At 36.4% G+C, this 13,940-nt stretch overlaps 1 protein-coding gene across 2 annotated transcripts in view; it reads left to right on the top strand.

The window, feature by feature from the left end:
* Nucleotides 1-13,940, top strand: part of Atm (ATM serine/threonine kinase) — a 103,625-nt gene that overhangs the window by 22,391 nt on the left and 67,294 nt on the right. The window contains exons 12-21 of one of the 2 annotated variants that reach the window (XM_031344960.1): nt 672-767; nt 1,957-2,182; nt 3,654-3,779; nt 5,953-6,078; nt 6,963-7,052; nt 9,418-9,601; nt 10,312-10,511; nt 12,203-12,285; nt 12,379-12,534; nt 13,770-13,845. In XM_031344960.1, coding sequence (XP_031200820.1) covers nt 672-767; nt 1,957-2,182; nt 3,654-3,779; nt 5,953-6,078; nt 6,963-7,052; nt 9,418-9,601; nt 10,312-10,511; nt 12,203-12,285; nt 12,379-12,534; nt 13,770-13,845 — 1,363 coding nt within the window. Of the gene's footprint in view, nt 1-671; nt 768-1,956; nt 2,183-3,653; nt 3,780-5,952; nt 6,079-6,962; nt 7,053-9,417; nt 9,602-10,311; nt 10,512-10,669; nt 12,286-12,378; nt 12,535-13,769; nt 13,846-13,940 lie in introns of those variants that run through there. The other variant, XM_031344961.1, reaches the window with a different exon arrangement.

Genomic DNA, 13,940 nt, shown 5'->3' with positions numbered 1-13,940 from the left:
ATTCCTTAATCATAGTTAGTATCTTGAGTGGAATTTGGTGCATGAATGATAAGAAAAAAAAAGTAAGATTTAGGCCCTAGGATGAGCCTTGTTTACTTTAACCCTGGATGGTAGAGCATTGTGTTTTACGTTTAGTTAGTTCATAATCTTTTATCTCAGAAATATCATTAGGGCAGTGGGTGCTGGAAAGATGGCACAAACAAGTAAAGGCACTTGGCCGCTCTTCCAGAGGATTAGGCTTCGACTCTTAGCACCTACATGGAAGCCCACAACTGTGAGCATCTACTTTAGTTTATATGCATCTATAACCCAGTTTCAAAGTATCTTGATGCCTTCTTTTGGCCATTTGTGCATCAGGTACACAAGAAGCATAGACATTGATGCAGGGAAATTCACATATACATAACAACAAATAAACAATCTGAAAAAAGAAATCCTGGTTTTAAGGTTGTGTATAATTTATTCTAAGCAGTTTTAGAAACCATAGTACCAGTGCTCTAACCTCTTTAATCAACTTTCAAAACTAGTGATTCAGGACAGATGAAAGCATATTTAGTGTGGGATCTGAATTTTTAGGGATCACAACTTGTAGCTATATATACATGGATGTTAAAGTATTTTTTTAATGGTATGCGGTCTTTTAAGTAAAGCTTTTCATTTTCTTTCTTTAGTAATTTTCCTCATCTTATACTGGAAAAAATTCTTGTAAGTCTCACTATGAAAAACTCAAAAGCTGCAATGAAGTTTTTTCAAACTGTGCCAGAATGGTATGTTATATAAGAAAATATGTGATGTTTTTAAGATATAGCATTAGTTAGGAAGACTGTTCTATCAGGGTGGGTACTCATCTTATTAGTAATTATGATATAAGTTGGTCTGGTTAAAGAAATATCACTACAGTTAATGGAAAGTTTATTAGGGATTATAATTTATGTTCTTTTACTTTATATGGTTCCTTTTTATTGCTGTGTAATGTACTGTGCCTAACAAGTGTTAAGAGAAAAAAAGCTGAACAGTTAGACAAAGTTAAGAACATAAAACTTTTGTGAAGTGAGTTTTTAAGTAGTGACCTATTGTTAGTATGTTGAGTAAAATTTATTAAGTTTAAAAAAGTACCAGTGAGATTGCTTAGCAGGTAAGGGCATTTTTCAAACCTGATGCCCTGAGTTAAGTCCCTGGGACCTGAGACTCACAGGCTGGAAGGAAGAACTGACTCTTAACAAGTTTGACAAGGGCATGTGGTGCGCGTGCGCACATGTGCATAAACATACACACACACACACAGTTACTCACTCTATCTAACTAGCTAAATTGATGGCAGAACAAAATAAAAACTAATGAGAGTTGGATATAATGATGCTCTGTAGTCCAAACACTTGGAAGCTGAGGCAAGACAATCTTGAAATCATAAGTTGGAGACCCTCCTGAACAGTGTAACTAGAATTAATACTGAAAAGCAAAGCTTAATTATAATTAATTATAATATGAAAATATTTAAAAACTCATTTTTAGTTGATTGGCTCAGTTGAGTGGCACATTTGGCACTGTGACTGAAATAGCTCATTGATATGAAGATATCCAGTCTCACACTTCTTTAAAATTAAAGAAAAATCACTAATTTTGGAAATCAGGTGAAACGAAGGCAGATTTTTTTGGTAACTACATTCAGTTATCTAGTGTTAGTGCATAAATAAATCTCTAAATTTGTATTTGGAACTGTAACTTCTATATTTTTGTGAGTAAAATTTGCTACCAATAATGAAGTCATCCAGTCTCAATTCAGTTTGCCATAAAAACCCAAAGGAGAGAAGCATTTGACAGACTAACTCAAAAATGTTATCAGCAGTCTTTGAATGTTGTAAATAATTTTCTTTGATGATTTTATTTGTAATGTGTTGTGAATAAGTTGAAAAAATATTAGATCATGGCTATTAATCATTAATCTCTCTTCTGAAGTGAACAATACTGTGAAGATAAAGAAGAGCCTTCATTTTCAGAAGTAGAAGAACTATTTCTTCAGACTACTTTCGACAAGATGGATTTTTTAACTACTGTCAAAGAATATGCTGTAGAAAAATTTCAATCTAGTGTTGGCTTCTCTGTCCACCAAAATCTCAAGGAATCATTGGATCATTACCTTCTGGGATTATCAGAACAGCTTTTAAATAGTTACTCTTCTGAGGTGAGATTTCTTAAACAGAATTGAGGTGTATTCTTGAACTTTTATGGGTTGTTAGGAAGGAAAAATGGAGAGTGAAAGGCATGAAAGATGAGGGAGGCCTGGTTGTAAATAAATGGTGGCACAGCCCCACAAGTAGGAAAAATTAGCACGGAGGAAGGGAAAATGATAATTTTGAGATACTTTGTTCCAGGAACTCTGTAGACAATTCTCGAGGCAGGTTAGTGGGGAGGAGTGCTGGTGTGAGTCTAAGAATTTCATGATGGGATGAACATATTGGTACAAAGCACAGAAATTCTAGTCATGGGAGAAGAGAGATCTAGTTGCATTTGAAACAAGTGGAATGATTATAAAGTTATGAAATGGACTAGCAAATACCTAGTCTTTAGTAGTCAAATGATTTCTTTTACCTTTGTAACATCACAAATTCATGTATGCTACTCTCTTGTAAAGCACACTTTCTCTCCATGTATGGTATGCATCTATCCTATTCCATGTATTTAGATAGCCACATGTTATATTTGTTGTGGAAGCCTTAGGTTCACTCAGCCACAGTAATTTTTCACATATTAGTTTCATAGTATTTTGGGTGTAGTGGCATAAACTTTTAATGCCAACACTCAGGAGGCAGACACAGGCAGATTTCTGAGTTCAAGGTCCATCTGGAGTAAAAGCTAGTTCCAGAACACCAGAGATACACAGAGAAATCCTGTCTTGAAAACCCAAACAACAACCATTCATATTATTTAGTATTTCTGTTTGTACCATGGATCCTTCTATGTTTATATGCCTCAAGCTTTGCCATAATTTGCTTACAGGGCATGCTAGTTTGTCAATCTTTTTATCTTCCACAAAGTTGTCTATTATGTAAATAACAAAATTGAAAAACACTTATAAACTCCCAAAGGAGTGAAATGAGCAGCCCTAGAAAATGACCCAAGAAACCAAGTAGGGGCAGTATGGCTGTTGCTCGGTCATTGCCATTTACTGATTGTCTGCTTTATCAGCTGGAGCTAGCTTTGTTCTAAAATAATTCAGTTTTCTTAGAATGTTACTTATATGTCTATTTGCTTGCTTGCTTATTTATTTATTTATTTTATTTGGTTTGTTGGTTCATTTTTCAAGACATGGTTTCTCTGTTGTACCCTTGGCTATCCTGAAACTTATTCTGTAGACCACCAGCCTCTGTCTCCCAAGTGCTGGGATTAAAGGTATGTGCCCCACCACTTTGTGTGTTTGCCTGTTTTTTAGGAATAACTTAGGCCTTTTTTTTTTTTTTAGCATATTGGTTATCATATCTCTACAGTGATCTTTGAGCTAGTTTTAAAGTATTACCTAGCATATTCCAGCTTTAACTGTATTGAATATGTATTTCTTCATATGTACAGGAACTTGTTCTTCCAGATATAATTCCAAATGCCATAGATTTATTTATATATAATAATTTATTTTTAAATTTATGATTTATCTTAAGATTACAAGTTCTGAAACCCTTGTCCGGTGTTCACGTCTTTTGGTGGGTGTTCTTGGCTGCTGTTGTTATATGGGTATAATAACTGAAGATGAAGCACATAAATCAGAATTATTCCAGAAAGCCAAGGTAGGAAAATTTACACTGATGTAGTTTTAGATGCATATAAGTGAATTGAGCTCCTGGAAAGATTATGTGAAACAAATTTTTGTATAAGTTGAATGTCCATAATCTGAAATACTTCAGAGTTGGAAAATTTTAGTTACAGCACAACCATAAAGGTAAAAATGTCCACATCTGCCCTCATACAGTCAAAATGTAGATATGGGTTACCGTCAGACGTGTGTGAGATGCTGTCTTTAGCTTTCTGGTGCTGTGATAAAGAGCATGATCAAAAGCATTCTGGGGAGGAAAGGGTTATTTGTTTTGAAGGGTACTTCAGGATCATAGTACATCATGGAGGGGCAGCCAGGGTAGGATCCTGGAGGTGGAAAGCAGAGGCCATGGAGGAATGCTGTACAGTGGCTTGCTCCTCCAGGCTTGCTCACTTTGGTTTTTTACTGCCTGCCCATGGATGGCACTGCCTAAAATGGACTGGGCCCTTCTACAGCAATGACCGATCAAGAAAATGTCCCTACAGGCTTGTCTATCAACCAATTTCTCAGTTAAGGTTCCCTGTTCTCATATGAGTAGTTTGTGTCAAGTTGACAAAAAACTAACCAACATAGAGTTGATGAAACAAACGAGTTTTGTATTTAGATTTGGGATAATCCAAAGATATCTTGTTATGTGTATATAAATATTTCAAATTCTGAAACATTTTTGTTCTCTGTATTTATAGACTAACTTTTTTCTTTTACAGTCTAAAAGAAATACTGTGTCCTTCCTTAAAATATGAAATTATTACAAGCCAGTAATAAATACATATGGTAAATGATCTCATATTATAATGTAACCTCATTAGAATACTGTTTTTTAAGGTAGGGTCCCTAACTGCCGTAGAACTTACAGAGTGTCTGCCTTTGGCCTCCTAAATTCTGGGGTTTAATGTGTGTACTACCATGCCTAGCTATACACATTGATTTTTATCTGTACTTTTAAAATTTTTCCCCAAGATGATCTGTAATAAAGAACTCTTGAGTATATTATTCAAGTAGTTTCTAAACTTAAAACTTTGTTCATCTCTATTTATTTATTTATTTATTTATTTTATTTATTTTTTTTTTTTCGACAAGGTTTCTTTGTGTAACCCTCACTGTCTTGGAACTTACCCTGTAGACTAGGCTGGCTTAAACTCACAGAGATCCTCCTGCCTCTGCTTCCCCGGCGGTAGGATCAAAGCCATGGGCCACCACCGCCTAGCTTAAAGCATTCTTCATCTCTCAATACTAATATGTCTGTGGTAGGATTTGCAAAGGAAACAGAATGTTAAGATTGTGGTAGGGTTTTTTGTTGTTGTTGTTATTTTTGCTGAGACAAAGTCTTACTGTATACTCCAACCTGGCCAGGAACTTAATGTCCTTTACTCTCTGAGCACTAAGATTACAGGTTCAGTGCCACACATAGCTTAGATTTGCCATTTTCTTTTTGGATGTTTGTCATTTCTAATCTCATTGCATGACCATGTGCCCTTTTTTCCCCCTTGGTAGTCTGTTGCGTGTAACTTTTGCTACCCTGCCTAAGCTCCTAGAGCAGTTCGAACTACCGGCCTCCACCTAGCTTCCCTCGAATCCAAGGATAAAAGACACAGACATACAGTTGTTCAATTTCCACTTGCCCTTTGACACAATTGCTGGACGCTACTGTCTCCCGCCTGGAAAAGCTCCAAACCTCCCACCTGCCCTAAACTTCAGTTGCTCAGTTATATTTAGTCCCTGCTAAAACTCCCCTGACCACCCACCTGTAGGATGTGGCTCGTGTAGCCACTCTGTTTAGAGATCTTACACTGCTGGTCAGCTTTTCTCCATCAGAAGCATGGCGAGCTCTGTCTCTCCTCTCCTCTCCTTGTGGATCTCCCTTGCCTCCAGGGACCCGGAAGTCCGGCCTATTCCTTCTGTCCATCAATTGGCTCATGGTTTCTTTACTGACAGATCAAGAACCAATTTGGGAACAGGATTGTAGCATCAAAGCTACCCCTGCAGGAGTCAGAATTTAGCCCAAGCATCAGCCTTTCTTAAATGTTAGTGTCAGGCCAAGTCCCAGTTTCATATTCGGTTTGTAAATATATTGAATTTTTGTTCTTAAATGAAATTTCAATATAGCAATACGAAGTTGTTATGGAATTTGTCTTTTTTCCTTCTAGTCTCTGATGCAATGTGCAGGAGAAAGTATCTCTCTGTTTAAAAATAAAACAAATGAAGAATCAAGAATTGCTTCATTAAGAAATGTGATACATCTGTGTACAAGTTGCTTGTGTTTACATTCCAAGGTAAGAGTGTCTTCTTAGTAGTATAGCCTATTCATGGGACATATTATTTACTGGTGTTGAGTTTTTGGTTCATTTATAAGTTAATGTGCTGATCTAAAATTAAATTGAATGATAAAGAAGAACATTCAGAGAGTATTAGTTTTTCATGAAACGGTTTCATAACTTTATTTCCTTATCATTACATATATACATATATATATACATAGATGAGTCTTTTATTATGAGCACACTTTGATTAATTTGTTGATTGTTAACAAGTATGTGCCATCCTAGGATGGAGCTCATTCTTTAGACTGCCAACTAAGATAAATGACACTAGTACAAATGTTACCTACTCTTACCCATATCATCTTAGGTAACATTCAGTAGAAAAAGTGCCTCTGTATGTCATCCTTGTTTTGATTTTGCCTGTGGGGTAACTAAGCCATGCTAGGGTGCTGCCAGTAATCAGGACAGCATTTGAAAGCTAGCACATAAGCAGCTTGATCTTCATAGCGTATAGTTTTGTTCTCCAGAATCTTTCCTGTATTTATATAAGTGTAGAAGGCATGAAATGATAGAATAAACCTCACAGTTAATTGCTTATTATGTTTAGGATCAGTAGCTGGGACTTTAATGATGTATAAACACATCTCCTTAAAAAAAAGTAGTTAGGCTGTAGTTGCTATTCTGGGTACTTCCTAGTTTATTGCCTTTTTGAGATGGACTTAATGAATCCTCTTCTTAAAAAAAAAAAGGTGGTAGTGTATTTTAACTTATAACTTGACCTCAGTTCTATTTCCAGAACCTCTATCTACATTTCATTCAAGGTAGAGAAAATAGTATTACAAAAACTATGTATTTTGTTTTATTTTTCACTGCTTATATCTGTTTTCAAATTACAGCATACTCCAAACAAGATTACCTCTGGTTTTTTCCTACGATTATTAACATCAAAGTTTATGAATGACATTGCAGATATTTGTAAAAGTTTAGTAAGTATGAATCTTTTTTTACTAATAAATTTCTTTGATACTAAGATGCAGTAGAATTATGTGTGTGTGTGTGTGTGTGTGTGTGTGTGTATGCATGTATGCATGTGTGCATGTATGTGTCAGAGAGGAGGGGAGGTGAGCAAGCACAAGCGAGCCAGTGGATGTGTACTACAGTGTATATGGAAATCAGAACAACTCCTGGGAGTGGGTGCTCATCTATCATTTCTCGGATCCAGTAATTGAACTCAGGATGTCAGGCTTGCATGAAAATCCTCTACCCAGGCTAGAGAGATAGCTCAGAGGTTAAGAGCACTGACTGCTTTTCCAGAGGTCCTGAGTTCAATTCCCAGAAACCACATGGTGGCTCACAACCATCTGTAATGGAATATGATGCCTTCTTCTGGTGTGTCTGAAGACAGCTACAGTATATTCATACATAAAATAAATAAATAAATCCTTTAAAAAAAAAAAAGAAAGAAAAAACCTCTACCTACTGACCTATATTGCCAGTCCTAAATTGCAAATTATTGTTGAAATACCTAATAAGTAGATAGGCATCTCATGGTATATAACATGTTGGATTTTTAAAAAATAAATGCAGCCTTTAGTAAGCTTATTGCATTTAGGTGAATATTTGATTATTTCTTCTTCTTCTCCTCTTCTTCCTCCTCCTCCCCCTCCTCCTTCTTCTCCTTCTAGATTTATTTATTTATTTTATGTATGAATATACTGTGGCTGTCTTCATACACACCAGAGAGGTCATCGGATCCCACTACAGATGGTTGTGAGCCACCATGTGGTTGCTGGGAATTGAACTTAGGACTTCTGGAAGAGAGTAGTCAGTGCTCTTAACTGCTGAGCCATCTCTCTTGCCCTGATTTCTTCTTAAGATCAGCACCTGGCAGAGTAGTTTAGTTGTCTTTTAGTTTCCTACTAAATAATTGAAAGATTCAATTTATTGTCCAAGACATGTTCTCAGTATACAGCTTAGCAAGCCTAGAACGTGTGGTGTAGACCAGGCTGGTCCTGAACTCACAGAAGTCTGCTTCTGCCTATACCTCCTGAGTGCTGGAATTAAAGGTGTGAATCATCATACCAGGCAAAATTATTCCTTTAAAAAAAAAAGCAATCCCAAAGTAGGGGCAACACCTTGTCTTCTAGGGGCATGTGTTTACTGTGGTTTTTATACTTTATCTTCTGTGACATTGGACTTATGTTATACATGCTTTTTTACATTCAATTGTTTACTTTTAGTAGTTCACTGATTGAAAAAATATTCTGTAAGGTCATTATTTTTTACTTCATGACAAATAGTTTTTCCTTGTTACTGTACTTCTTTATGAGGTACATACTGCTGTACTCTACTTGGCAGTCATGATATTCCACTCCTTTGGAGTAGTGTATGGATATCTCTAAAGGAATAACACATTTTCAAAAAAACCTATCTTGCTTCTTTCTTTTGTCAGATTGGTGGTGAGTCTTTGATAATCATCCTGCCTAAGCCTTGCAAGCAGTCTGCTTAGGGGTATATACCTCTGCCAAACCCATTTCCTCTTAACATTTCAAGTCACTTTCCCCTTAAACCAAGAGCTCTGCCACAGAGATGCCTATATTTCTGTGTCTTCTTTTATTTATGCACTTGAAGGAGGCAAGAGAAGTTCCAGAAGAAACTCACTTTTTCTAAGGAATGTATGAGAGTTTTAGATATGATCTTAGTTGCATTGCCCAGGCTGGCCTTGAACTCTAGACTCAAATGGTTCCTTTGTTTCACGTATCCAAAGAGGTAGGAATACAAGCACATGCTTCTGTTCCTAGCTTTAATTTTAATTTTGATTTTGGATGTGATTTGGATGTAGGATATTGCTATTGTCCTAATAATAGTCCTAATAATTGATACTTTTATTGTGCTTCTGCCAATTTCTAGTGCTAACTTTTAACATTTTTAATAAATGTTGCAAGGTATTGTTCTTTGGGTGGGTATACATAGTGGTGTTTGAATGTGTAAATACAATACAGAATGACTGCTAGACTTCGTTTTTATTTCATTTATTTATTTTATATCTGTGTGCATTTGTGTGTGCGCATGTGTTACAGTGCACGTATGGAAGTCAGAGAACAATTGCTGGAGATTATTTTCTTCCTAACATGTGGGTTCCAGGTCATCAGGCCTGACAGCAAGTTCCTTTATCCCATGAGCCATAATGCTGGCCTATGCTTCTTTTTAACAAAATAAATTATTTTTAAAGTTTTGTTATTCTCCTACTATCTAAACAGATTTCCATTTTATATTCCACTTCCCTATAGAATGGTGAATTAAGGTCCTTCTGAAAGAAGTTGAAAACATTTTTGTTTCTCTTCTCTAAAGGCATCCTGTACAAAAAAGCCATTGGATTATGGAGAAGTACATTCAGTGAAAGATGATGATGGTGGTGGTGGTGGTGAAAGTCTGATGGAGGCACAGGATCCATCATCCACTGGTCTATTTAGTGCTTACCCTGCTAGTACTGTGAGCGATGCAAATGATTATGGAGAGAACCAGAATGCTGTTGGTAAATAAGTATTTACTGCTCTGAGTTTCTTTTATCATTTTACATTAATTTGGCACAGTAAGGGGCCTCACTGAAAAGACCTTTAATGATGATTTCATTTCCCATAGGTATAGTCTACTTGGATTGATCTTTTTCTATACATTTAAGACTTTTAACAACCTCTGCCCCTGTCCCCACTTCCAGAGACAGAGTTTTACTCTGTCCTGGAACTCACTTTGTAGACTGGGCTGACCTATAAACTCACAAAGAACCATCTGCCTCTGCCTCCCATGATTTGAGATTACGAGTGTATGCCACCATGCCTAGGCACACAAAAAAATATATATTGGTTTAGTTCTTTTCTGTGTCCTTGTGTGTTAATGTGGGCATACACAGAGTGGTTGGAGGGCAGTGTTCTAGAAGTTCAAGACAGTGTTCAACTCTGTCTAACTATACATTGTGGGTTCTGGGTTTCTAATTCAGTTTTGTCAGCCCAGCCGTTTGAGCCAAATTCACTCTTCCTCCTTACTACATATTCTAAGCTACTCTCATTTTAAAGTCATATTTATTAGTTTTTTATTTTATTCTTCATGGGAGAGCTTAAAATGTAAAGTAGTTTAGAAGAAACTAAAGAATAGGTTATTTGGACTATGGAAAGCTGGAAAGGTGTTTGAGGTTGTGTCTGTCTACCAGGCCCTCTCCTAGTATTAATAAGTGCCTTTTATTTTTAGGTGCCATGAGTCCTTTAACTGCCGACTACCTGTCTAAACAAGATCATCTTCTTTTAGACATGCTGAGGTTCTTATGCCTCTCTGTAACTGCGTCTCAGAGCCATACTGTGTCTTTTAGAGGAGCTGATATTAGAAGGAAATTGTTAATGTTACTTGATTCTAGCACACTTGATTTCACTAAACCCCTCCACCTACATATGGTGAGTCAGAAGCTTTCAAGTTTGTCTGGTGTTGCCATGTTGGGTTTGTGAGAGTGAAACAGTAACTCTGATGGCTTGAGATTAATTTTGGGGAAGATAAATCTGAGCTCAGTCATAAAATATATTCTGCATATGTGTGTTTGTGTTCCCAAACCTAGCTATCTCCGAGTACCTGGAGTACAAGGCCCATGCTATCGTGCCTACATTTCTCAGCTCTTCTTTTAACATGCTATGAGAAGAATTGAAGTGGATGCTGAAGCATTACAACTTGGATTATTTTGAATATTATTTGGTGTAATTTTTATGAATTATTATAGACTGGAACAAGAAACATCTTTGAGATAGGTTCTTCCTTTTTAGCCCAGGCTTGCCTGTACTAAATAGTCTTTCTTCCAAGTGCTGAGATTATGAGTGTAATTAGCAGTCAGCAAAACATAGATCTTGACCATAAAAATAATTTACAATATGGAATTTGAGGTCTGAATTTTGGCCTTTGAACTAATGCTTCCAATGTATACCTTCAGTTCCACGTCATAACTTTATGGCTTATTTCTTGTTCTTCTGCACAAATTTGTAGCTACTTTGTCTTTATAAGACAAAATGAAAAACTTGTCTTTTCACAAACAAGAAATGAATTTGTTCACTAACATTCTGTGAAACTAAGTTCTTATCATATGGAACATTGCCTTACCTCATTCCCAGTAAACAGTTAGAAATAGCTCCTGGCCTGTGGAATATCATCGAGGTGTGTTCAAGGTTATATCCTTGGTTCTGGTAAACTAGCAGACATACCTGGTGAGCTCCTAACCATGTAATAGAATCCTTGTCATGTCTGTCTTGAATATGCACAGGCATTCTCTAATGAAAATAAGTTTCACTGTATGAATCTTTGGCTTCATTCTTCATGAACACTAGTAAACTCTTACCCTTGACCAGTGGGAGGGCTTGTATTCTTTTCTTAAGGTTTTGATGTTTAAAACCATCTTACATTCTCAGTAACATTACATATGACTCACACATTAGACATTAAAGAGGATTTTAACAAATTCTTTATACGATACAAGAGATATACGAGAAATATCTCTTAGGATTCTTTGGTGTAAACCAGAAAATTTCTTAAACCTCTGAGAAATTGATTGCTTAGTTATAACTAACATTATAAATGTTTACTTATAACACATCTCTTTGTGCATATAGTAACACATAATTACAAAGTTGCCATTGTGAGTAGATAGGTTAGGATATTTTACTCTAAGGATTAGTCTTTACTCCCCAGAATTCAGTAGTTTTTCACCGTTGAACTTAGCATAGCCAGCATTATCCTGAGACTGTAGAGACATAGTGTAGTCTCAGGTTCCTTATCTTTTAACTGCAGTAGTGACAGCAATGATCAGTTACTGAATTCCAGAAACAGGTTATTTTTACTCCTTAGTTATCTAGCCAGTAAGTGATATATCGCCGGTGTGAGAGAATGTGTTCTCCATGGAATATGGTCAGGATTTTTAAACATTTGAGTTTAGGCTGTTATGTTGAGTTTTAAACCTAGTATTTGACTTTAAAGATATTTTTATTATATGCTGTGTTTAGAAATTTACAGCTATGTGCATATTTGAATTTGTTTATATGTGCTTTTAGAAGTAGGTGATCTGTGGGTAAAGCTGTTTTCTTCTTTTTCTTTTAAACTGCCTTAGTACTTAGTGCTTTTGAAGGATCTTCCTGGAAAAGAGCATTTGTTGCCAATGGAAGATGTTGTTGAACTTCTACAACCATTATCGTAAGAAATGAAAGCCATATGTTATGCTCACTTTGAATTATAAACTGACAGTGTGGTTGTAAGCTCATAACATTTAAACCTTTTCTACCACAGCCTTGTATGTTCTCTGCATCGACGTGACCAAGATGTCTGTAAAACGATTCTAAGCAATGTCCTTCATGTAGTGACAAACCTAGGCCAGGGCAGTGTGGACATGGAGAACTCACGGAATGCTCAAGGACACTTCCTGACAGTGATGGGGGCGTTTTGGTAGGCAGAAGTCTCTTTCGCTAGTTACTTTTCTGCCTCTGGATGCAGATGCAAACTCTGTACATTAGTGATTTTTTTTTCCTGGTTATTGTGTATAACATTTTGCATCTTTTAACAAGAGATTATTATACATAATCTTTCTTTCTCTTTTTAATGTGCATGTTTGTGAGTGATCACTTGTATGAGCATGGGTACACATGTGCCGCTCCTATAGCAGTCAAAGAACAGCATTGGGTGTCAGTCCTCAGTTTGTACCTGTTTGCGCAGGTATAATGTTTGCTCCTGCATACACCAGACTAGCAGGCCCACAAGTTTCTTCTGCTGCTGCTTCACATCTTGCTGTAGGCATTCTGAGATGACACATACCGGTGCTACTGCATTTTTACATGAGTTCTGGAGAACCAAACTGTGGTTCTCATACTTAACAACAAGTACTTTTCCTGTTGAGCCATTTCTCCAGTTATGTCTTCCATTCCCTGAAAAGCTTTTTATAAGGCTTTATTTCCTACAGTGTTTAGTATATGACCTTGTAAATTTGAACCACATAACTTGATACAGACGTTGCATTAAAAAAAGTGCAACAATACTAAAAACCAATTGAATTGTTGTTGATCCAAATGAACCAGTTGGCTTTGTCCCTGTTAATTTCATTCATAGTCTCCCAGTAACATTTTAGACAGCTTTCTAACCTTTTATTTATGCTATGTGGGGAAGTCATGGCCACATGCCATGCTGCATATGGGCAGGCCAGAGAGCAGCTAGTGGGAGTCTTCCCCTTCGGGGATTGAACTGAGGTGCAGCGGGTGCCTTTACCCACTAAGTCATCTCACTGGCCCAACAGTGACATGGATATTTATAGATGATCACCTGCATGCATGTAACTTAGATGCCTCATTCTGTTTGATTAAATAAATCAGTTTGGAACTTAGGTTCTCTAAGTCTATGCTATAACACCGAAAACTTAAAAGATAGTCTGTTTATCTTTAGTTTGCTATAGCATGGGTGCCTGAAGTGTGTCAGTTCCAAGATACAAAACAAATAATGTACATGACTTTTTCAAAATTTAGCTTGCATTTTAGGGAAGGTAAATACATGGGCATTTCCCCCATAATAAGAATTAATTTAAAATGGGAATTTTGGAGACAGCCTGTGATAATGTTAGTATCCACTGATTTTCTTTTTGCCCTTGCTTTCGTTTGAATAATTATTACATTGAAAATCTTACCTAATTTCAGGCATTTAACAAAGGAAAAGAAGTGCATATTCTCTGTAAGAATGTCATTAGTAAAGTGTCTTCAAACACTGCTTGAGGTGAGTTACTCCATATTACTAGAAAGTTCTTTAGGATTGTTAAAGCCACCTCTGTATCGGTGTTAGTCACGAATATTTCTTAGGTTTTTTTTTTT

This window comes from Mastomys coucha, unplaced genomic scaffold, assembly GCF_008632895.1.
Source record: "Mastomys coucha isolate ucsf_1 unplaced genomic scaffold, UCSF_Mcou_1 pScaffold23, whole genome shotgun sequence".
In the NCBI taxonomy this organism is placed as follows: Eukaryota; Metazoa; Chordata; class Mammalia; order Rodentia; family Muridae; genus Mastomys; species Mastomys coucha.
The sequence above is the reverse complement of the archived record's forward strand: the minus strand, read 5'-3'. Positions and strand labels throughout refer to the sequence as shown.